The following is a 23,993-nucleotide window of genomic DNA, read 5'->3' on the forward strand; positions in this document are numbered from 1 at the left end:
TATATATATATATATATATATATATATATATATATATATATATATATAAAAAATCACCTTGTAGTCCAAGTGTCACGTAAGGTTAACCGTGTCAATTTTGAACATCAGACTTTTACAATGAGATTACAGAGCTCAACCTTGGCTCTAAAAAAATCAAGCAGCAAACACATTACACTGAACTTCAAACAATGATAGTTTGCTTCCTATGTAGTCCTTAATATAAAGATATAGAATGAGAGATGTTTTAAGCACATATGGTAAGAACTCTGATTGCCAACAGCAGCATTTAGCAATGGGTCTCACTGATGTGACCATTGCCTCAGTAGAAAGGCCTGGTTCTGCAATTTCAGGAGGCACCTGCAAAGACAAAAACAAATTATGTAATAAAATTATAGCAATCTCCTTAAAAATATGAGCATAGTTTAACACTCAATAACAAACACATGCGAATAATAAAAAAAAAGGTTACTTACTTTCATCATCCGAATCAAAGCCGAAGAGGGATGTGCATTTGTCCTTGTGTGATTGCAGCTCTTTCTCACTGCTGAAAGACTCAAAACATCGAGAACAACGCTGCTTCGTAGAGTTGGTTACTGCTTTTGAAACAGAGCCCAGTAACTTTGAGTCCATATGTGGTTCCTTCCAGCGTTTTGGCATGCTAATGTAAGACTCATCCAGATAAGCAGAGGGAAGAGGGCGAATAAATTTTTGAGTAGTAGGTTTTTCTGTTGGTTCCTTCTCCTTAATGGCTGCATTGAAAGGTTTGGGTGGAACTTCTTTGTCACTATCACCATGCCCATTAACAAGACTATTGTTCTTGCTACTGTCAATTGCAGACCCTCTATTTAGGACCAAAGGTTTTCCATCATCATCTTGAGTTGCAGAGGTAGGACTTTTTCTCTGGACTAGGAGACCTTTTGAAGAATTTGTTGTTGACTCTGGCTTTACCTCCATTCCATCTTCCTGACTTAGAGGAACTATGCGTTCAGTAATTATGGGCAGTGTATTTTGTTCCAAATTTGCATTGAGTCGGTAATGAGTTTTCTCATGTCTATACAGCTGCGTAATACTTTCAACTTGCATAGTGCAACCAGGAAAGCAGCACACTGCTCTCAAAGGATGATGTCCTAACATGTGTTCTGAAAGCTCCATTCGTGTTTTGTACCTCTCCTTGCAGCCTTGATGGTAACATGGGAACTTTAGCTCACCTTTGTGGGAAATCACATGGTCAAAGAAATGCTGTAGGTTGAATATTTTCCTGCTACAGTAAAGACATTTTTCTTTAGCAAAATGAAAAAAGAACACAAGTGCCTTCTTGTCACCATGGTGGTGTGACAACACATGTGAAAGGACAAGGATTGACTTTGCAGTAAACATACAAATCTCCACAGGGCATTTGACCTCTGTAGATGCTCCTGTTTCCTTTCCCTGGAATGGTGTGAATAACTGTTTGGGCTTTGTCGCAATCCAATTTTTCTGTCCAAATGCATTTATATCCTTAACTGTTGTAGTTTTCTCTTTTTGTTCTTGCTTCTTAGAACCATCATTCTGACTATTTGTTATCTTCCTCCTTTTTACAGCTATAACATCCTCTTTATGATCTTCAGGTATGATCTTCTTTGCCAGCCCAGAGTTCAGAGTAATTTTTTCTTCATCTTTTTCTTCTGTTTTTAACCCAATCATGTCTTTGTGATTAAGGTCAGCTATCTCTACATTCTCAGATTCAGTCTTGGCATCACTGTGGGTTGCACAAATTTGTGTGCATTGTACATTCTCCATTTTGTGCTCTCTGTTGTCCTGTGTTAATGATGTCTGAGCCTCTATCACGTTTATCTTTTTTCTTCTTTTTCTGATCAATCCATTTATCCTGTGAACAAAGTTGCCCTTGGTTTTAGAATTGTCTTCCTCTGGTGTTGGTGCTTGCATAGTTTTTGCTCTCTTCCTTGCTAATTTCTTCCTAAACAATTTCTTGTTCTCATCTGTGGACTGAGACCTCCCTGCTAAAACCCTCTTTAAACGCCGTCTCTTCTTCCGGCAAACCTTCTCCTTTCTTACTTCCAATGTACCGGTGGAATCTGAATGCTTTGCTAACCTTGTCCGCAATCTTACCTTAGACTCTGAACTGTCCCATCCCTTATGCAATTGTGCAATTTCCAAACTGCAGTTTAACCTCATTTTAATATTTCTAAACTTATTCTGCACAGGATGTTTAACACGTTTAAGCAGTGTAGTCTGGACATATTGCATGGCTGTCTCAGGCAGTTCAGCAATACTCTTGCAAATATTTTCTTTACAAAGCCCATTGGACTTTCTCAATTCCTCAATGTGCAGTTTAATATGGCGTGATGGTCTGCGTCCATGAGTGTAACATTTGTGACAAAACATGCACTTTCTGTCAATCCGAATATGCCACAGTGCATGTCGTAGAACCCAATGGTTTTTGGTTTCTTTATTGCAAAGGCTGCAGTTAAGCGAAAGCTGAGGAATTCCATCACTTGAGGGGATGAGGTCAGGGACTAGACTATCAACATCTGCATTTGTGTTCTGTAATGTCTCCTCAGATGTTTGTTGCACCACTGGCTCCTCTGTATTCTCAGGCACAATTTCAGAGGGAGCAGCAACCTGAGTTTCACTACAAGTTGTAAGTGTATTATCAGGGACCGTCGTCTCTTTAGTGAGAAAAGGAGGATCCTCATGATGACTGCTGATGTTCTCTGGCATACTATCAAGTACAGGAATGGTGTCAGCTGTGGTAAGTGTGGTCACTTCTAGTGGAAGACCAACACTAATAATTTCAGGACTAACAGTGTTGTCTGGACATTTGGTATCAGCAGCTTGGAGACTTGATAATTCAGCATTAGCTTTTTGCTCTACAATGATTTCTTCAATTGGCCCAAGAGTGGCTTCAACAGGAGCGGAGGTCGCTAAATTTGTACCTGGAATTTGTGTTGCCTCAATCTCTACTACAGTTTCAACCTGTGTGGCATTGGCAGGTTCATTCTGTTGTTCAGAAGACTGCAAAGGTCTTTCTTGCTTGGATTCATTATGGTCTGGCTTAACCTCTTTATCACTGCTTAAAATGTCCACTGCTATTCCTTCATATTCAGCCACTCTTGAATATGTATGGAATTTTCGAACCATTGAAAGGCCTTGCTCCCGAAAAACAAGCTCCTCCTTGACCCTCAAGTCTTTTTTGCTACATGGAGTAGATTCCGCTGATATTAACTCAATAAGAGACATAGCACTGTCAGAAGGCCATTTCAGAACCTCTGCAGTTTTCATTTTCTCAGAACTGCTTTCAGTCAAGTGAGGGGTCTCCGTGGAAGCCTGAACATCAGAAAAGAGGTCAACTTCATTATCAGGGTAAGAAAGGCTCATTGGGATTTCACTGACTGGTACCTCAACTGAAATATCCATTAAGACATTTAAGTGCTTTGGTTTCCTTCCCGGTTTTTTGCCTTGTCGAGGTACACTGTTTTCTGCATGGGCAGCTAACTCCTCCAAAAGCCATTGTGGTTTCCTACCCCTGCGATTCAGAGTCTTCCTCTCTGCCTCCCGGGCAAGGAATCTCTGACGTCTGCTATTAAGTTGCCTGGCATGATCCTTAGCCAAGTCCACTTGTCTAAATGAACGTCGAACTGGACAGGCCTCTGAATCCTTCACAAGGTGTGTCCCCGGCTTCCTTCCCCGCTTTTTGCCTGGAGGTTTAGAGGATGTTTCACCTGAGGCAGAATTGGTCTGCGTTTTCACATACTCCGCTTCTTGGCCATTTCTGTTGGTAGGCTTTTCTACACCACTGATAGTCCTGTTTGTGTCGTCAGAATGACACTGACAATGTCCTTTCATACAGTAGCTTGGTGCCCACTTGTCCTTTTGCATGATTTCGCACAAGGCTGCTTCAGAAACCTTATCACTCATTAGCTTCAGACAGTTTTTCTCAATATTGAGAAGGTTCCAGAACTCAGGGTCAAAGTACAGGCCTTTCTTCAGGATCTGGAGAATCTCAAAGCGAACATTATTCCCCACTAGACTGGTATCTGCATGGTACTGTTGATCGGGGTGAGAGTACAGGAGGAATACATTCTTGTATGACTCAACAGTTCGCTCTAGGAAGAATACCAGCAGCGCACAAGCCCTACAGACTTCAAGGTCATTAGGTAGTAGATATGCAATGGTTTTGTAGATGAGGGACTTGGTGACTGGATCATTCTTTAGGTCAGTCTGCAAGGCTTGTGCACAAAGCTCCACACAAAACCCCAGGCCAATTTTTCCCAGCTAAAAAAATAAAAACACAAATGTTATTTTATTTTTTAAATACAGTAAGCATGCAAATTTTAAAATATTCTGTGTGTACATTTACATGCATAATATCCACAGTAAACGGATGACAATATATTTTCTCACCTCTGCCAAAATCACCTTCATAAATGGGAAAATTGCTTTTAGGTTGGTGGCTGACTGAATCATTACTTTACATTCCTCTAGAAATGCCTGCTTTGAGGGGTTCACTCGCAAGTAAAGTCTGCTCCATATGAAGACCAAATCCCTGTATAGAAAAATATACAGAGATGACAAATTAGACTCTACTTTATTAAACTATAATTCTGTGAATCTGCATCTTCAACATTATTCTCAGCTCAGGTTTGTTGGAATTAAAACATGAAAATATAAAATAAAAAGGCAAGAACACAATATCCCACTAGGCAAAAAAGCCAATAATATTTTCCTTAAGTATAGAAGTCTACAGAACTTGTAAATTGTATTCCACTTCATAAAAGTTCATAAATGTGAGCTTGTGAGACCTACCAAAGGTAGTACATGTCTCCTCTCTGGAGCTGCTGAGAGAGAAAGCCTTTACTCAGCATCAAAACAGTCTCATCTTTCTGCTCATTCTCTGCCATGCAGAGTATCTCTACAGCATCCTTCCCATCGATATCAGCCATCTTTAGAGAAAAGATCAAAGAACAGAGTGATTTATGGCCATGCTCATCCTGAGGTAAAGGGATCTTCCAATATTTTCAAACAAACAAAAAACTCTCATACTTGGCCATCCACCATATTATTCTTAGATGACATGTAGGCTAATCTTATCCTCTGTGCTTACACACACAAAGCAGTCCTGAGCACAGCTCATATTTTCACAAAATCAATTGAAGTTAATCAACAACAGAATGAAGAAATTGGATTCAAATTGCAATTGTGTTTTTTATGGAAAAACAACAAAATGCGGAATATAATCATTGTTAAACTTAACCAGGAATATTCCTTGAAAGGAAAGATGCTTACTGACAGTATCTATGGCATGGCAAAATTATTTTGACTTGTCAAAAACAAAAGAAAAACACATTTACAGTATTTGCAATTAACTTACAATGGAAGCTTATAGAGCAAGTGTACCAAACTATTTGAAAAGGAGAAATGTGAAGTTGATATTTTTGTTAAAGCATTCTTTTAGTCAAAACTATTTTAAAATTGGATATTGTTTGATATTGAAGCTGTAGTTGATTTAACTGTCCTTTCGATATGAAACTACTTTTCTAGATGGATGAATGTTTGGTTGTGTGTTACCACTGGGATGAAGTTTGTCAAGGCCACTCTGGGTCTACTGAAGGTAGGAATATGCATAACTACATATACTTTTAGAATCCGACTAGTCAGTGGATGGCAGTTGTTTTTATAGTTTCTACATGTGTTTAGGATATTGTTTTTCTATAGATTTTAGAAACCAATACTACATCTTACTATGGAAATGAGAGTTACCACAATTAAACTCCGGATACTATTTAACAAAAGGACTTTAAAGCCTGGGCAACCATGAATTAAGGACGTGAGTATTTCTCCTCTGTAAATATGTTCTGTTGTAATGAACTTTAATTGTTGGAAAAAGTTAATTCAATAATTAAGAGCCTGATGAAAGGAAAAAAAAATATCAGTTATGGATTCTTACTGTCAGAATGTTTAAACAAAGCCCTACATAAATTAGGTGTTAACTATTTCTTTCAGATTTTATCATTGTTTTTATCAGTAAATTCACATCTGTATCCCTTCTCAAAATCAACGCTTTACTGACAGATGTGCATTTCTAAGTGAAAAAAATATGAAATATTAATACTGTTAACTGCATTTGCGATACAAAAATAATATCCCTATTACTGGTTTCTGTCCTTTTTTTTAATTATTTTTTTAAACCCACATGTGCTACCAAATCAGGTGCTGGTGCCACCATCTGTAAAACTTGGTGGCACCAGTGCCACTGCTCTAATGTTAGTCTGGAGCCCTGATAAAGCACTGCTGCTAAAAATATTAAACTCTTCTCATGTTCAATCAAACCGGTGTGATTAAACTAGGCTGGTTTTAAATTTTTTAATTACAGCACGCATTAAAGAACTCACACTGGGGGATTAGGAAAAACTCACGTGCAAAAGATTTATAAGTAAAATTAAAATATTGATAAACTAGTCAACCTCACTAGTCGACTAGTCAGTAGGTGCTGACAACAAGTCGACCTTATTGACCCATCCCTGACTTAGACTTAGTGTTCTGAGTTTGGTTCTTTCAGAGGACTCAAGTGTGAACACCCTTAAATTTTAAAACCATTTTTTATCATTGCCTTTTTGTTCAAGTCTTGATATCCAAGCAGCATTAATATGAAAAGTTTATATATCAAACTGCAATCTTAATATTTGTCAAAATAATAATAAAGTCGTGCAGTCATACTCATGACATGATTTGGAAAATTGGACATCATTTGCACATACAAAGTATGTAAATGCCAATCTGTAATCATTACAATACTCACTATTTCAAAAGTATAGTCACAAGGCAAACAATATGCCTGTTAACATGATTTTAGTGTGATAAAATCGCTTACTAACCTTTTCCGTGTACAGTTATAGCCAATTTTACAACTTTGTTGCTATGACGATGTAATGCCAACAAACCCTAAAAATATTGTAAAATGATTATATAAAGGGAGGGATGAGTCGAAATGATTTTTTTGTGTGTGTGTGTGTGTGTGTGTGTGTGTGGTAATCAACATTACACCCCAAATGCTGTCGATTGAGCTTAACTTGTATTGAACCCAGCATATTTCTTCAAGCACATGAATGGCTGGAGTCAGAGACTGACAAAAAATCTCATTGTGCTGGGTTACAAAAACTGCTTGCGACGTTAATCACTGATTTGGTTTGCTTTGTCGCCTTGGTGTAAATAGGCCTTAAAGATCTGGATTGTTTAGTCCATCAAGTTAATTGTGTGCACCCAAGGTAGTATGGGCTGAACCTAAACATCTTCAAGTTCTTTCAGAACTGTTTTTATTCTATAATACTTCACTTTTAAAGGGCCAAGGGGAGGGGGGGGTGTTGAATAAAACAAATCAAATTAATAATCTCTCACTCACCTCTTTGTACAAGCGTTCATGGAGAGAAGCTCTCAAAAGGCAGGTGAGGTTGGCTTGCATGAAGTATAGATGCCTCCCTGCAACAGAGTGCTGGCTGCATCTCTTCGCCAGCACTATGGCCTCCTGAAGTCTCTCACAGGCCACCAGGTAACGCACACGCAGCTCAAAGAAAATAGATACTTCTGAGCTCAGATATCTTTCCACTGCGAACAGACACAGCAAATATAAAAAGAAGACTGATGCAAAAATAATCATTCCTAGCATTTCCTCCAAAACTGCAATTACAGAACCAAGGCAACAACTGCAAAGAATACAATGTATGATCAACTACATATACAGTTTAAGGCCAATTCACACTTCCTTAAACACCAACAGACACTTCAAACATTCTAAAGTTGGCTGTTGTATTTATAATGTTGAGAAACATACCTGTCGTGTTCACACTGATACAACAAACTCCAACAAACGTGCGTCTTTGCGTGACGTTGTTCGCCTTTGAAAAAGATGCCTGACAAGGAAGAAGTTGCGGATGAAGCCAAACACGTGATTTAATATATAAATATATATGCTTGGTTGATTAAATATGTTTAGCATGTGTTCAATGTGACATTAGTCTATATAACTTCATTCACAGAGTTCCGTTGAAGGACAGCAATCCAGCGGCAAAAATATTTTACACAATAATTTATGTCTGTAAAATGTGGGAAAAGTCGATATTTTAATTATTACAGATATATTACGGAGTTCAGTTTTTGCATTTTCTGTGTAATTTGACACTGTTTTGAGAAATAATCTATTTTTCATGCGAGTGAGAGGAGTGCTTCAGTACAAATCTATCTCCATCCACGTCTCGATAAAGCCTATTAGTATGTCTACTCCCTTACCGGTGTCATCCACACAAACTACTGAAACAAGCCAACCAACACTAATATACCATTGTGTTTTCTTTATTTTGAAAGGAACGGAATGCTTTAACAAGTTCGCACCAAAAATAATAATTGTGATCTGATCTCAGGCTTTGCCAATGCAGTTGCGCCTGCGCATGTTAATTTTTTTTTTAGTTGACGGGGACACTGACCTCACTGTCATGGCAACGATTCGAGATGAAGTCCGATTACGTCAGAGTTTGTTGGAAAATCATACCAGATTGCTCAAACATTCCAAGACCCGCCAAACGCCAACTGAACATGTTCAATCGGTGAAAACAGACGCCAACAAACTCCAACAGGGTAAACACACTGATCCGACAAAACCCAACAACTGCTGGATGTTGGTGTTTCTTGGCGTCTGTTGGGGCAGTGTGAATTGGCCTTAGGGAAATGCAATTTGAAGACTACACTGTTCTCACATTAAGATGTTTTTGAACAAAAGCTTGATTGACTGACCATTCTCTTGTGGTAGCTCTGAATCCTTGAGAATAGCCTGAAGAACAGGGCTTGCCCAAGGCCCTCCATCTTTGATAATATGCCTGACCTGCTGAAGGTACACATTCTGGTGCCTTACAAGGTTCATGTAGCAGTCCTAGTTACAAGGGGGGGGACTCGTTTTAAAACTTCAAACCACATGTATAGAAAACAATATGGGCAACAAACCACAAAAAGCACTTGAAAGTCCTGTGCTAAGGGATAAAGCATAGCCTCAATTGGAACATTACATGACACGTCCCCACAAAGGAAAAATACTATTCAGACATTCGTTACCTGAAATGAGTCAAGAATGCCTTTTAAAGGATGCTCGACGAATTCATCTTTTCCAAAGAACAACAGCAGTTCAAAAACACTCCTGCAGATAAAATAGGTGACACTATTCTTTATCTTTCATCACTGCAACAGGTCTTAAATGAGATTCTAGGCAACTTCAGTAGTGCATACTCACAGGGCCAGGCTACTCAGGGTGTATCGCACATGCTCACAGTCTGGGGGAAAGGATGTCGTACCCTGGACAAAAGAGCACAGGGCACGTCCCAACACCTGGAGCTGGGGAAGAGGCACCTGCCATCGCCCTGTTTGCTCCACAACCAACTAAACAGTGAAGAAAAAGAGAGAGAAGATGTAGAACAAAATACTTAGTGGGTGAACCAATATGGGTTTTTAATGGCCAATACTGATATTTAGACAGCAGGGTATACACAAATGCTTGCATTTGAAATAACCCTTATTTTACACAACATTTACTCAAAATTAGGGATGTACCAATGGCTGTCATTATTTATCTGCTAATTATTGACCAAACTAAAACCACTGGCATATCGGTAATAAGCATGAAAATGCCGATATGAAAAACCGATGGTTGATTTATAAGTAATTAGTAACTCACTTTTTTAAAACTCTGTGAATTCAAATACACAATCCAGAAATGATTATAGCCACAATATGAAGAAGGGTTGGCACTCCTAAGAACATAGCAGAAAAAAATGGCATAAACAGACGTGACAGTTGTGAAAGCGGAACTTACCTAATGGCAACATAATGAGGAAAAACACTCAAACGCTTTGAAACCAGCCTACTTTGACTTCTGAGATATCGGTATGATATCCATTAATGCTGCATGATTGACTGATTGAATTAAGATTGAAATTGCAATACGGCCTTGTGTGATTACTAAACGTTAAAAGGCTGCGTTTTAAACTGCAAAAACAGAAGTGCAAAAACCATTTTAAAAGTACAAAATAACCTTTTTTCATATAAATTATCATTTTATCATATTTAGTCATTTTTTTGTATTTTTTTATCTTATATGTATCCTTCACTGTGGCTCTCTTTAAAATTTTGGCCTGTCGTGTTCAACAGATCCAGTGTTCGGTGGAAATTATTTACTGTTAGAACAGTGAAGAAGGTTTTGTACCTCTTTGTAAAATATTAAGTATTCCAAAGTAAAACAGTGATCTGATAACAAAAGTTGCAAAATATTGTTATCGGTATCGACCTACTGTTTCTTGTTAAAAATCAGTAACATTTTCGCATCCGTCCTCAAAATTCAATAGAATTTTTTTTTTTCCGAAAACAGAAAATGTGCACTAAAATTTGACAACTAACTAGATTTTGGATCTGACACTAGGCGGAATTGCCACTTCTGTTAATCAATCACACAGGTAAAGTTATCGGCTAGTTAGTTATCGTTTATCTTATCAGCTAGATAACCCAGCTAGCTAGCTATAAATAACTCTAGCAAGTTATCGCGTAAAGTTAATGCCGATTATCTCAAAAGGCCAAATATGGGCCGACTAATATTACTTTACAGGGCCGGCCCGTCCTACAGGTTACCGCCTGGGGCCCCACAAACACGTGTAAAGCATGTGAACATGTCATAGAATTTAAAACACTGATGACTTTTAATCTGAAATTCTCCGCAGTCCAATGGTTTCCAGAGTGCTTATACGCTGGATAACGTGCAACGCGCGTGGACCTAATCATTTAACATACAAATCACAATGACGGTGAGAACTAAAAACATCCTATTATGTATAAAATGAGCTCTGAATAATCACAAAAAGACAAATAACTGAAAGTGGCAAATAAAATAACAGCAGCGTATCTAAAATCGGCAAAGTAAAGCTAAGCACTACACACTAATCTGCATAATTTATTCATAATAATATATAATAAATCATTGATGGGAACTAGAGCGCGGCCTCTTTTCACAGTATTATTAGACAGGAAGGAATTCAGACACTGCCAATATAAAGACGCAAAAACACTCACACAGAGTGAAAATATGAGCAATTAATCTGGAAAATCCTATCTGCAAAGATGTCAGCTCTCTAAGAGGTGTGCTTTTTCTTTACATTTGTTTACAAATATATATTTCGAGGTGTTGCGTTAATAGGCCTAGTTCAAATATGTAATTTTGTTTATAAAAAATTATACATTGCTGTAGTTATCTTATTTTCCCAGATGTTTTAACTTTTATTAACTTTTGCACACATTCTGGCCAACTTTTTATTTTCATTGATTTTGTTGCTCTAAATAAACATTTCAAGCATTTTCAGCAGAATTTCAAGCATTGTCAGCAGTGTCCTATACAATTAAAACTATCTAAAACTATTTTAAACAGCATTTTCTTATTTAGTGTGATTTTAATGGGTAACACTTATGGTTGTATTTGTTAACATTAGTTAACATGAACTAACAATGAACAATACTTCATAATTTTATTTAATGTTAATGTCTACATATACTAGTCAATTTTTAACATTAGTTAATACAATATGAACTAACATGAACAAACAATAAACAATTGTATTTTTATAAATTAGCATTAGCCAAGATTAATAAATGCTGGACAATTGTAGTATACATTGTTAATGATACCAAATGCAAACCTTATTGTAAAATGTTACCCAGTAATTATCAGACTTGCAGTTTCCATGACCTCATTTAAATTGAGACACTAGTTTATTTGCACTTCTAAAAAAAAATAAAAAATTGAAAGGTGATCAAAATAAGGCGATAAAATGGTGACTTGTCAAAGCACCTAAAATACACATATTCCTTTATGCATGCATGTACATTGGGGAAAAAAAGCTATTGGAACACGTTATTTGTTATCTACCGAGCTATATTAGTGCTTCTTTTTTAGTGGTTTCTATTAAAAAACAATTCTGCTCATCACATTTGTAGTGGTTCTAAGGATGTTTTAAAGTTATGAAAATACTTTTAGGAGCTCCTAAAAGAGTCAATCATTGCAGTCAAGAGATTTACTGGCATTTTTATAGTTGGTCGTTGTCATTTAATGAAAGAAAAATGGACTAGTGATACAAATTAGGCAACATCAACCCAACTTTTGTAAAACAACCCCAAAAGTTTGTTTTCTAGGCTGAAATCTCTATTCATTAATTCGAGAATCCTTTGAATACAAATAAAGAGTTAAATAAGGGCACAGTAGAAAAAGAGTATTTGCAGACAACCACTGCTGACAATGACAGCACTGTCTGCTGCTGTTTTTTCATCATTTGATACCGTACATACTGAGTTTTCAAACTAAGTAATTACTGGTATGAGATACTGTGAAGTCTGAAGAAGCTGATCTTACGCAGCCTGTTTGTTTTGGAATGTAACTTGGTGAAGCTAACCGTTAGCCACCGACCAGGCTAATGCAGATAAATCAATGGAAGTGACAGGCCGTGACTTACAAATAGCGATCAGGAATGCATTATTGCTCTACTGAGCTCCCTTTAAACAGTATTTGCAAGGCACTCGTAGTTATAGTGCTTAAAGGGAGCGTGATGTGTGGCTGAACGGTGGCTGTGCACTGGGGGAGGGGAATATGCTGACATGCTGCTAACACTGGTTAGCACATCTCTGTTTGCTTTCTCTAACAACGTACGCTCGCTTTAGTCCCCCGTCTTACCTGGCAAAATCTTTCACAGTACGCCTTGCTCTGGAGTCCGCGTTCGTCGCTTGCACTAGTCTTCAACAAACTCTCCAATTCTTCCTTAACCCTGTCAAACTCTAATTCACTCTCTTCTTCCGCCATACTGCTTGTCTAACCCAGCGCGTACAACAGCGATCACGAATGTTACCATGAAGCTGAGGGCAGCCCATCTAAAGAACGTGATTGGTGGATTGTCCTGTCAATCATGCACGGTGCAGTAATCGTCTTTTTCGTGATTGGACGATGGTCCCGTCATTCAAACAGTTGGATACTTGATTGGTCAGACAGGAACGTTATGTTTTTTTCTGTATAGTAGTGAACGCCCCAAAACAAATAAGTTTTGTTAATTATTTTTTAAGAATGCAATTTTCAAGCACAAAGCACGTCTATTTTCTTGCCTCAATGACTCCAACATGTTTAACATGTATATGTGAAAAAAATAATTTCACTGTATATGTGCAAATGTATAATGTGTGATAAATATAATTATAAATTATAATTATAATTTTAACAATTATTCAGTTTTGTTCCTTTGACTCTGGATTTATATAAATAAATGATTATAATAAATTGATTTATTGAATGATAATTCATATAAAGAAGACATGTAAACTCAAAATCGTATAAGCTGTGACCAACTGGGTAATTTAATCACTTTTATGAGTAATCTGATGATGAGCAATCATTTTCCCAAGTGCTAGTCCACAAATCACTTGAATCAATTGATTAGTAATTAGCCAATCGCTGATGGATAATCCTTGACAGGATGGTTGAGGAGAAAATATAACCGAAAGCACATAGAGTTTCTTGTTGGCACGACATATCCACAGTGATTCCCTTTATATAGGCATACACCTGTATTTTCTTTTTTCCATTGCGACTTTTTAAAAAAAAAAAAAAAAAAAAAAAAAAAAAAACTGTGGTTTGATTTGTGTCTGTTTAATTGGTTGTAATTTACAACTCTCAAGTAAGTAGAGTTTATTTTGGAGACTTATAAATTTACTTAGTACTTCACGTATTTCTTTGGTTTACTGTTTTATTTGGCTGACTGTTATTATCATTCCATTGCAGTCATGTCTGCTGGGTTACAGCTGTTTGGGACCACACTGGGTATACTTGGCTGGCTGGGTATCATCATATCCTGTGTGATTCCTCTATGGCGTGTGACTGCCTTCATGGGAAACAACATTGTGACTGCACAGATTGTGTGGGAGGGACTGTGGATGAGCTGTGTGGTGCAGAGCACTGGTCAAATGCAGCATAACGTGTACGACTCCATGCTGGCTCTTCCCCGAGACCTACAGGCCTCTTGAGCTATTGTTGTCATTGCTTCCCTTGTTGGTATAGTAGCCATATTTGCCAGTTTTGCAGGTGGGAAATGTACCAACTCTTTGGCAGACAGTTTCATGAAAGCATGGGTTGCTGCAGCAGGAGGGGCCGCCTCCATCACTGCCGGGGTTTCGGGTTTGGTGCCGCCTAGTTGGACCGCCCATAAGGTCATTGCTGACTTCTACAATCCACTAGTGGCACATGCTCAGAAGACGGAGTTTGGAGCTGCCCTCTTTATCTGCCGGGGGGGCGGCAGTTCTCATGTTAATTGGAGGAGGCCTCCTCTGTGGCTCTTGCCCTGGCGGAAGAGCGTTGATTAGGGGTCGATATAAACCAGCATCTCGGAATGGGAGAGAACATTTGGAATGTGTGAGTGCAGAGTGTTTCTGACTGTTATGAGAACTGAAATGTACTTGTTTCATATTTTATTTTTTTAAATGTATGTTTGTCATCCTGTACATGGAAAGCCTTTCAGCCTGTTGCTGAATTTGCCGTCAATGGCACTAATAAGATACTTTTTATCCAACAGGGGGCGGTCTTCTCAAATTTTAGTGTTGCATACGTATGAAAATTATTCCTGTGTAGGTTTTTTTTTTTTTTTTTTTTTTTTTTTTCTCTCTCTCTCTCTGTGTAGCAACATGCCTTAGTTTTGGATAAATGTTGTAGAACATTTCTACCATTATTGGCTAAGGTGGGTGGAAAGATTCAGATAATTTGAAAACCCCTTGACAGCATGCCCCAATATAAACAGCCTATTGTATGCTTTTTGGTGAAATTAAGAGGAAACAATTGAGACATATATGTGTATATATATATATATATATATATATATACACACACAGAAATATCAAACTATTGTGTTAAAGTATACCTTCATTTATATTAGTGGTTCCCAAACCTGTTCCTGGAGGCCAGCCCAACACTGCATATTTTGTAAATCTCTCTTTTTCTGACACACCCAATTCAGGTCCTGGAGTCTCCACTTACAAGCAGATGAGTTGAATCAGGTGTTTAATTTGGGAGATATCCAAAAATGTGTTGTGTTTGGGGGGCCTTCAGGAACAGTGTTGGGGAATCACTGATTTATATAATTTACGCTTTCATGTGTGCCATTGTGGTTCTACTGTGTTCACTTGTTACCGAACCGGTATTAGATAGCTATATCAAAATTTTTGTTTGATGTTAGAATTCATAAATTATTCTTTAAGAGGATTTTGAGCTATGTGTTTGAAACCAGCATACAAAACCACTGGTAGAGAAAACAAAAGATTTGGCTAATTTGGACCCTGACTTCAAACCTTACAGTTACTGAGATAAAGCCCTTGTGACTTCCATATAACAACCCTTTATGTGACTTCCCTAACAACACAACTTCTCCATGTGACCGCTAGCCCCGGTCTTCCCTACCCAGATAACCTTTTACATAAGCAGTATACAAAATAATACTGTGTGGAAAATTGTATTTAGATTATTGTATTTAAAAAAATGTAATACCTGACCTTCCATTTCAAGCGTGATGAAGTAATTTCAGCAGGTTTTTTTTAATTAAATGGGTCATGACATGAGGGAAAAAAAATGTTCTTGATATTTTGACATATAAGAGGTCATTGTATTATAAAAACATACTGTAAATTTCAGATCTTAAAACTCAAAAATCTTTCCCTAGCCCAAAAAGAGCATTTGTTGTTTCCACCCTGCAAAAATGACTTGTTTGGAATTCGGCTCCATGGTGACATAGCTCATTTGAATAGTCCCCATCCCCACCTCCACAATATAGGTAATCATCACAGTGAATAGAGCAGCTGAGGTATCCCAACACTGAAAGTTGTTTTATTGTTACAGCTTTTTAAAAAAATGCAAAAAAAAAAAAAAAGGTGCTCATCTAACTAAAGAGGAGGTGCAACCAAAAATCGAAATGCCATACTTTCAAAAGGAGGAGGTGCAACTCTCACTCTTTAAACAAAATTAGAGATGTATTTTTAATCAAATAAAATTGTATGACATTTCAGCCTCCCTCAGGGCCTTCATCAGATGTCTGATGAAGGCTCTGAGGGAGGCTGAAACGTCATGTATATTTAATCAAAAAATTTTTGTTTGCTTTATCCAACAAAAGATTTAAGATGTGGAGTACGATCTTAATAAGCTGAAGGTGTTCCTGTTTGTGGAACAACTGCATCTCTGCATAGCCTTCTGAAGGATCCCAATGTTAGGAATAAGGACTAACCTTTGTTCGGCCCATTTCTCTACGGATTCTTTTGAGAACTATTATAATTCAGACTTTGCAAAGAAACTTAAATTAAAAGATGGAGCAGTGCCAACTATATCCACACAAAAGTAATGCTGGTAAGTAGCAAATTTAATACTACCGTTTCATCTGTCTGTGTTTGTTTGATACAGTATGTAAGGAATTGGTCAGCCATTTTTATTGCAAAATAAACCATGGTCAGGACTCCAACGCAGAGTGAATCGTGTTTATTACACGGTTACTTACAAAAGAAATATATTATTGCTCACTAAATATTGATTTTGATATTAAATAATTTGTGTAATGTAAGAAGAACGTGTAGCATGGAGTGCAACGATAGACACATGTAAAGTGTATGCTTGTAAGGCTGCCAGCTGCCTCGTGCTAACCAGGACATCCGCTATTTTAGCGACAATTAATGTGTTTGGATGCCCATTGTCCCATATTTTATCAGAGACTGGACCTGCACCAACGGTCAAACGGTGAATCAATGAGGGGGCTCGACCCCACCCGGTGAATAATCCCGTATTTCCCAACACAGGATACGTATTGAAGCAGTGGGATGAGGCAGGTAAACCCGAGGACCGACTGTCCCTTATAACTCTCCCTACGAGCTGGATCCAGATTTATTAATCCTTTACATTCACAGCAAGTGTTAGTCTGGACTATTTTGCTGTTTATATAGCTTTATTAATATTGGGGAGAAACAGTGTGTTGACACTGTTTTTGGTTATTTCAGCTGAACAACTGTTGTAATTTATTTGTGTGCTTCACATAAATTGGGACATAGCTATCAATGATTGCCTGGACTGAGTACCTTTTGGTGATTTTGTCAATCGCTTGCACGTTTTCATTCTAGGTAAAAAAAATAAAAAAAAAACAGTTCTACACACGTAATTTTTCTCTGAAAACCGAACATTTCAAAGAGCCAAAGACAGGGTAAAAAAAAAAAGGTCAAGTAATACTACATTATAACTGTTTTTGTGGGAAAAACTTTACCAACATTATAAGTGAACCTCAAGGGAGAAAAACAAAACATATACAAATATATATATATTACATGACCCCTTTAAACATCTTCATGATCAGACTGCCAAATGTTGACATTTTTACACAAAATGTAATAAAAATATTAGATAACTGGACTGCACTTGTTAAACATGCAACATGATGTCATGTTACAATGTAGCTGTTTGAAATGTGTATTATGGAATAATGTCTATTTAAAAAAAAACATTAGGCAGTTAAGTGTATACTGTGCAGCATTCATTAAGCTAGTATTCCTTTATGAACATAGACTAATTGTGTGAGGTGGAATCTGGTACTGGTAAATTTTGCGTATAACAGACTCTTTTGGGAACGTTAGTTTACAGAATGGCAAGTAAATTAAATTGGCATATAAACTCAGCAAAAAAAGAAACATCCCTTTTTCAGGACACTGTATTTTAAAGAATTTTGTAAAAATCCAAATAACTTTACAGATCTTTATTGTAAAGGGTTTAAAATTAAAAAAAAAAAAATTTCCATGCTTGTTCAATGAACCATAAACAATTAATGAACATGCACCTGTGGAACGTTCATTAAGACACTAACAGCTTACAGACGGTAGGCAATTAAGGTCACAGTTATAAAAACTTAGGACACTAAAGAGACCTTTCTACTGACTCTGAAAAACACCAAAAGAAAGATGGCCAGGGTCCCTGCTCATCGCGGTTTTGTCTCACCAAGGGTGATGGACGGACTCGCGTTAATCGTCGAAGGAATGAGCGTTACACCGAGGCCTGTACTCTGGGGCGGGATCGATTTGGAGGTGGAGGGTCCATCATGGTCTGGGGCGGTGTGTCACAGCATCATCGGACTGAGCTTGTTGTCATTGCAGGCAATCTCAATGCTGTGCGTTACAGGGAAGACATCCTCCTCCCTCATGTGGTACCCTTCCTGCAGGCTCATCCTGACATGTCCCTCCAGCATGACAATGCCACCAGCCATGCTGCTCGTTCTGTGCGTGATTTCCTGCAGGACAGGAATGTCAGTGTTCTGCCATGGTCAGCAAAGAGCCCAGATCTCAATCCAATTGAGCACATCTGGGACCTGTTGAATCAGAGGGTGAGGGCTAGTGCCATTCCCCCCAGAGATGTCTGGGAACTTGCAAGTGCCTTGGTGGAAGAGTGAAGTAACATCTCGCAGCAAGAACTGGTAAATCTGGTGCAGTCCATGAGGAGGAGATGAACTGCAATACTTAATGCAGCTGGTGGCCACACCAGATACTGACTGTTACTTTTGATTTTGATCCCCCCCCTTTGTTCAGGGACACATTGTTCCATTTCTGTTAGTCACATGTCTGTGAAACTTGTTCAGTTTATGTCTGTTGTTGAATCTCTTTATGTTCATACAAATACTTACACATGTTAAGTTTGCTGAAAATAAAAGCAGTTGAAAGTGAGGACATTTTATTTTTTGCTGAGTTTATAAACTGTGTTTACAATACATTGTGCACTAGATGCATCATTTTATAAAATCCTCCGTTTCAAAATACTCAGTCTTTTCAAGAGAAGCAAATTAAACCATACATCAAAGTATTTACAGGCACTATGCAAGCATAATGATGCAATTTTCAAGCAACATGATCACATGGGAAATCTGCATGTTGCTTACGAATGTTCATGTACCCTGAAATCAACCCCCATATACTGCTGAATTATTGATAAGCAACATCCCCCATTAGGCATTTTTGTAGCATTTTATCTGTGGTCACCTTTATCTCTAGTATTACTGATAGCGTTTTGTGCAAACAACCTTCGAGACATGGGTTCTAACCCCAAGGAAACCACTAAATAATCATGTTTACATAAATGTCATTTCGAGGTTGCATTTTCACACCACCGATGGTTAGATTTAGGACTGGGCTTTGGGTTTGGGGGTATGGTTAATACAACTGGAATTCCTGATGAATGTCTTACATAATTTTCAACAAAACATTTAACTTGCTTTTGGTGCCATTCTTTGGGCATTTCACCAGAAAACAGGAGCCCACACGTGCCCATAGGGTGACCAGACATCCCAATAAAACAGGGAGAGTCCCAAATTTACGAGCCACGTCCCAACGGAGGGACAGTCGGGACACCTTTTGTCCTGATAATAGCAAAATGTCAATGCCAATAGCTAAAATGTTTTAGGAAACTGACTTCGTTCTTTTTCTGTCATGAGAAACAAGTGACGAATAACGAGAGAATTGTTCGTTTCCACAGTTAGAATCAGCGGTACTTTCTCCAAGTAGCTCCCAGCCTGTGCTAAACTTTCCCCCTCACTGCACCCTCCCACCTCTGCTGCTGTCTGTCTATCCATGTAGAAAGTCTCCTCTCCTGCTAGAATCCAAATCCAGGGATGGATTGATGATAATAGCGCCATACAGTACTGGTCAAGATAATGAAATGGCAAAATAAAATGCATCCTCGACATACAGCCTACTATATCCTCTCCTCTGACGTAGGCTACAGTCAGTAGAATCACACACATGTACCAAATGAGCCAAATGTAAATTTTTCATTTTGTTGAAAACAACTGTACAGAATTGCAACTAGGGCTGGGTATTTATACAGATTTCCCAATGCCGATTCACAAGCTCTTGATTCGATTCCGATTTGATATAATAACGATTCATAAAATTTCTGTTACATTGTCCATTTTACTTACATATGAAAGAAATTCTCTCTCAGCTAATACTCTCAATTATAAAGGGACCCAAGTACAATTAAAAAAAATAATTTTACAATTATATTTTCATTAGTTTTTCCATCATGTTGGTCACATTTTAGCTTTTGAAACATTTTCAAATTCAGTGTATTCCATCAAAAAATGTCTTATTGCATATATTACATGTAAATAGTACAAATGAATTGTGTAAACAATAAATATGTAACAAAAAATATATATGTATTTATACTGATATGTAGAGCATGTGCTAAATCAGTACTTTCTCTTTAAGACTACAGGTATCAGCCAGTGATCGCATATTAACGAGAGAGGACGCGTATGTTTTGTTTTAGCACATCCATGCTGTGTGTGATCAGAATTAAGTTTTTTTTTTTTTTTATTAAGTCAACAACTGACTGTAAAGCACAGTAAGGATATTAAGAGAGACATTATTCAATGACAAATGGATTGTATGGATCACATCTTTGGACACAGAACGAGTCAAACCAAACTTTTACTGTCAACACAGTGAAAAGATCATGGTGCTGAACTTTTTCACCACTATACTACTCAATCACTGGTGAGTGAAATCTGAACATTTAACAGCCACTGGCTAATCACAGACATTTTTAGTCCCATATCGCAAAATTTGGTCACATATGCAAGCGATTTACTCACATTGTAGAGAGTTGTGCATTCGTTCAAACCAAGATCGCAATGCATTGGAAAATCTATATTTTTACCCAGTCCTAATTGCAACCCTATCATGGAGCTGTTACTGGTTTATTTACTGCTCTTCACACACCATGCAGCAGTCTTTGCTTGTTAATTGTAATCCAGTACTAGGGAGCTGTTAAAGTGAAAACATGTCTTTTAACCAGTAACTTTAATATCCATAGCACACGTGAATACATTTAACTTGAGTAAAATTACCATGTATTCGGTGCTCCTGTTGCGCCCCGTTTTTTTGTCATGGTCATCTGGTCACCCTCTGTGCCCATATGTTTAACAACACTTCCAGCTTCGGCCACTGGGGCAGTGTAGATTTCAGCAGCAGAACTTTCGACATGGCAAGACTTGTGTATCTGCAGAACAAAAATGGGCGTTTCCCAATCAGTGGGCATTTTCAAACCGGGATAGGCTTTTTTCAACCACTATACAGGATTTGCCTTCTACACTGAGATTCCCTACTTTCATTGGATAGTTGAAAAATGCCCATCCCAATTTGAAAACGGCAAAAGATTGGGAAAACACCCATTACTGTTCTGCAGAGACCTATACTTTGACCTGTCATCAAATTCACAGTGTGATCAGTCTGTTTCAATACAGTTTCCAGCTATGATAAATGTGTAATTCTTGCAAACATCCGCTGATTTACAGGATGACAGTATCTTAGGATTTTGTCAACTGAGAAGAGAAACTTTATTTTTCTCTTTCAGTGACTATAATTTTCTTTTCTTTTTTACAAAGTTCCAGCACACTTTAAAAGTTCACTTGAGTTCATTTTACAGGACGTTGCAACAACAGAGGGGCAGAAGTTTCTTAAAAGCCTTCTTAAAGTCCTCATTAAAAATGGTGTATATTAGTGGATTGATGAGGGAGTTTAGATATCCAAGCCAGGTGAGGAAATCTGCAAGCACAGCAGAGGTACTGCAGGTCAGACAGATATTGACAATCACCTCTTTCAGGAAGAACGGTAACCAACACACCACGAAGGCTCCTAGGATTAACCCTAATGTTAAAGCTGCTCGTCTCTCCCTAGCCCCAGGGGTCCTGCGGACCCTGATGAGATTCCCTGATGAAGAAGTGATGCGGCCCCTTTCTCCATCTGTTGATGGATCTGAAAATGACTTCTCAATTGGGCTGAAGATATCTGGACTGAGGGAGGTATCTTTATCAGAACTCATTCCAGAAAGCATAACACTGCTCACTGTCTGTTTGGCCAATCGACTGCTCCCTCTACGGTTGCGCAGTGTCTCTGCTGCCTTATAGATCTTGTAGTAAAGCACCAGGATGAGGGTCAGTGGAATATAGAATGCTCCAAAAGTGGAATAGACAGTGAAGGCTACATGGTCATGCTCTATCCAGCAGTCCATGACTTGCCTCTTCCCATCTTTGCGTTCCACACTGGGGAATTTCCTCCACACTAAAGGTGGTAGAGACACTAGCACAGACAGTACCCACAATGCAAAAATGGTTATGATTGCTCGTTTACACGTGCGTTTCTCGGAATAGGCCACGGCATCAGTGATGGCACGGTATCGGTCCAGGGCAATAGCAGCCAGGTGTAAGATTGAGCAGGTGCAGCATGTAACATCGACACCCAACCACAGGTGACACACAATCGGACCAAGAACCCACGTCTCCTCTGCGATGTAAACGATGCTAACAGGCATCACTAGAACAGCCACCAGCAGGTCTGTCACAGCGAGAGAGCAGATGAGGTAATTAGCGGGCTGGTGGAGCTTACGGGTGATCAGGATGGCAGTGATAACCAGGCAGTTAATGGCCGTGGTGGCCACAGCCAAAAAAGAGAGAGTCAGGGAGAGGAGGATCTTACTGGGGCTCATCTTGCTGGCCAGAACATCAGAGAAGTCCACAGCTGAACAATTGATTGGGTCCATGTTTACAGTATTTTATAGTTGTTACCTGTGAAATTTGGATAAGAAAAGTGTATGAGTAAGGGCAAAACTCATTCCCATTTCTACAAAAGTTTGTAAAATAAGGTTTATACAGAAAATTATACATTACACCTCTCAGGAAAACTTGTTCAGTACATAATTATACGCTAGGGACCTGTTGTGTACCTTTAAAGCTACATTTAGGTTTTCTTCCTCTCCTTACAGGCACAGATATGTACCAGCAACAAGGGTACCACCCAGTGACAGCCTTTTTCTAAAACAGTACCATTTTTTCAAATGCACTCAATGAACACTTTATTAGAAAAACCTGTACACTTAATTATTCATGCAATTATATAATCAGCCATTCATGTTGCAGCAGTGAAATGCATAAAATCATGCAGATATGGGTCAGGAGCATCAGTTAATGTTCACATCAACCATCAGAATGGGGGTGGGGAGGATGTGATCTCAGTGATTGTGGCATGATTATTGGTATTTCTGTAACTGCTGATCTCCTGGGATTTTCATGCACCACAGTCTCTAGAGTTTGCTCAGAATGGTGTCAAAAACAAAAAGCATCCAGTGAGCGGCAGTTCTGCAGACGGAAATTCCTTGTTGATGAGAGAGGTCAACAGAGAATAGCCAGACTGGTTCGAGCTGACAGAAAGGCTACGGTAACTCAGATAATCACGCTGTACAATTGTAGTGAACAGAATAGCATCTCAGTATGCACAACATGTTGAACCTTGAGGCGGATGTGCTACAACAGCAGAACACCACGTCAGGAACTTTATTAGGACTATAGTTATACACTCATTTAACACTTTAGGAACACTAAAGTAAAATTATAATAATCAGGGATCCCATTCTTTTTGGCCAATGGTTCCCTTTCAAGAAACTCGAGCGGCGTATGAATGCTATGGGACACCATCTGAGTGTCACGTGGTCTGAAGCCCTTATACAATCATGCCGATTTATTGGCTGATGGCGCTTAAGCGACGGCCATAGGGAGATACACTATATTGCCAAAAGTATTCGCTCACCCATCCAAATAATTGAATTCAGGTGTTCCAATCACTTCCATGGCCACAGGTGTATAAAATGAAGCACCTAGGCATGCAGACTGCTTCTACAAACATTTGTGAAAGAATGGGCCGCTCTCAGGAGCTCAGTGAATTCCGGCGTGGTACTGTGATAGGATGCCACCTGTGCAACAAGTCCAGTCGTGAAATTTCCTCACTACTAAATATTCCACAGTCAACCGTCAGTGGTATTATAACAAAGTGGAAGCGATTGGGAATGACAGCAACTCGCCCACGAAGTGGTAGGC

The 23,993-nt window shown here is 38.5% G+C and overlaps 3 protein-coding genes across 5 annotated transcripts; 1 reads left to right on the forward strand and 2 right to left on the reverse strand.

Annotated features, from left to right (window-relative positions):
• Positions 1-56: 56 nt before the first annotated feature.
• Positions 57-12,898, reverse strand: LOC127444306 (zinc finger protein 654-like). 3 transcript variants are annotated; one of them, XM_051703579.1, is made up of 10 exons: positions 12,749-12,805; positions 9,716-9,791; positions 9,275-9,420; positions 9,100-9,181; positions 8,785-8,920; positions 7,400-7,602; positions 4,807-4,943; positions 4,405-4,546; positions 474-4,275; positions 57-357 (listed from the first exon to the last, which is right to left on the reverse strand). In XM_051703579.1, the coding sequence occupies exons 5-10, from the start codon at positions 8,909-8,911 to the stop codon at positions 347-349; spliced, it is 4,422 nt and encodes a 1,473-aa protein (XP_051559539.1). In that variant the 5' UTR covers positions 8,912-8,920; positions 9,100-9,181; positions 9,275-9,420; positions 9,716-9,791; positions 12,749-12,805; the 3' UTR covers positions 57-346. The 3 variants fall into 3 exon arrangements, with proteins under 3 accessions (XP_051559539.1, XP_051559538.1, XP_051559540.1); XM_051703578.1 differs by lacking the exon at positions 9,716-9,791 and having other exon boundaries at positions 58-357; positions 12,749-12,898; XM_051703580.1 differs by lacking the exons at positions 9,100-9,181; positions 9,275-9,420; positions 9,716-9,791; positions 12,749-12,805 and adding an exon at positions 7,829-7,907 and having other exon boundaries at positions 58-357; positions 8,785-8,837.
• Positions 12,899-13,845: 947 nt separating this feature from the next.
• Positions 13,846-14,731, forward strand: cldng (claudin g). Its single transcript, XM_051703611.1, is given in 3 exon segments — positions 13,846-14,343; positions 14,345-14,470; positions 14,631-14,731. Coding segments are annotated over 3 exon segments (663 nt in total). The 3' UTR covers positions 14,670-14,731.
• A 6,813-nt stretch (positions 14,732-21,544) lies between these two features.
• On the reverse strand, positions 21,545-22,663 carry htr1fb (5-hydroxytryptamine (serotonin) receptor 1Fb). Its single transcript, XM_051703604.1, has one exon. It carries the CDS (start codon positions 22,661-22,663, stop codon positions 21,545-21,547), a length of 1,119 nt encoding a protein of 372 aa, XP_051559564.1.
• Positions 22,664-23,993: the final 1,330 nt, after the last annotated feature.

This window comes from Myxocyprinus asiaticus, chromosome 7 (assembly GCF_019703515.2).
Source record: "Myxocyprinus asiaticus isolate MX2 ecotype Aquarium Trade chromosome 7, UBuf_Myxa_2, whole genome shotgun sequence".
Classification (NCBI taxonomy): domain Eukaryota; kingdom Metazoa; phylum Chordata; class Actinopteri; order Cypriniformes; family Catostomidae; genus Myxocyprinus; species Myxocyprinus asiaticus.

Coding starts and splice junctions, on each gene's coding strand:
- LOC127444306 (XM_051703578.1), bottom strand. CDS start 12,874: ATGGCGGAAGAAGAGAGTGAATTAGAGTTTGACAGGGTTAAGGAAGAA. Junction 9,421..12,748: donor ACTGTGAAAGATTTTGCCAG/GTAAGACGGGGG, acceptor TTCACTGTTTAG/TTGGTTGTGGAGCAAACAGG. Junction 8,921..9,099: donor GCATTCTTGACTCATTTCAG/GTAACGAATGTC, acceptor CCTTGTAACTAG/GACTGCTACATGAACCTTGT.
- htr1fb (XM_051703604.1), bottom strand. CDS start 22,663: ATGGACCCAATCAATTGTTCAGCTGTGGACTTCTCTGATGTTCTGGCC.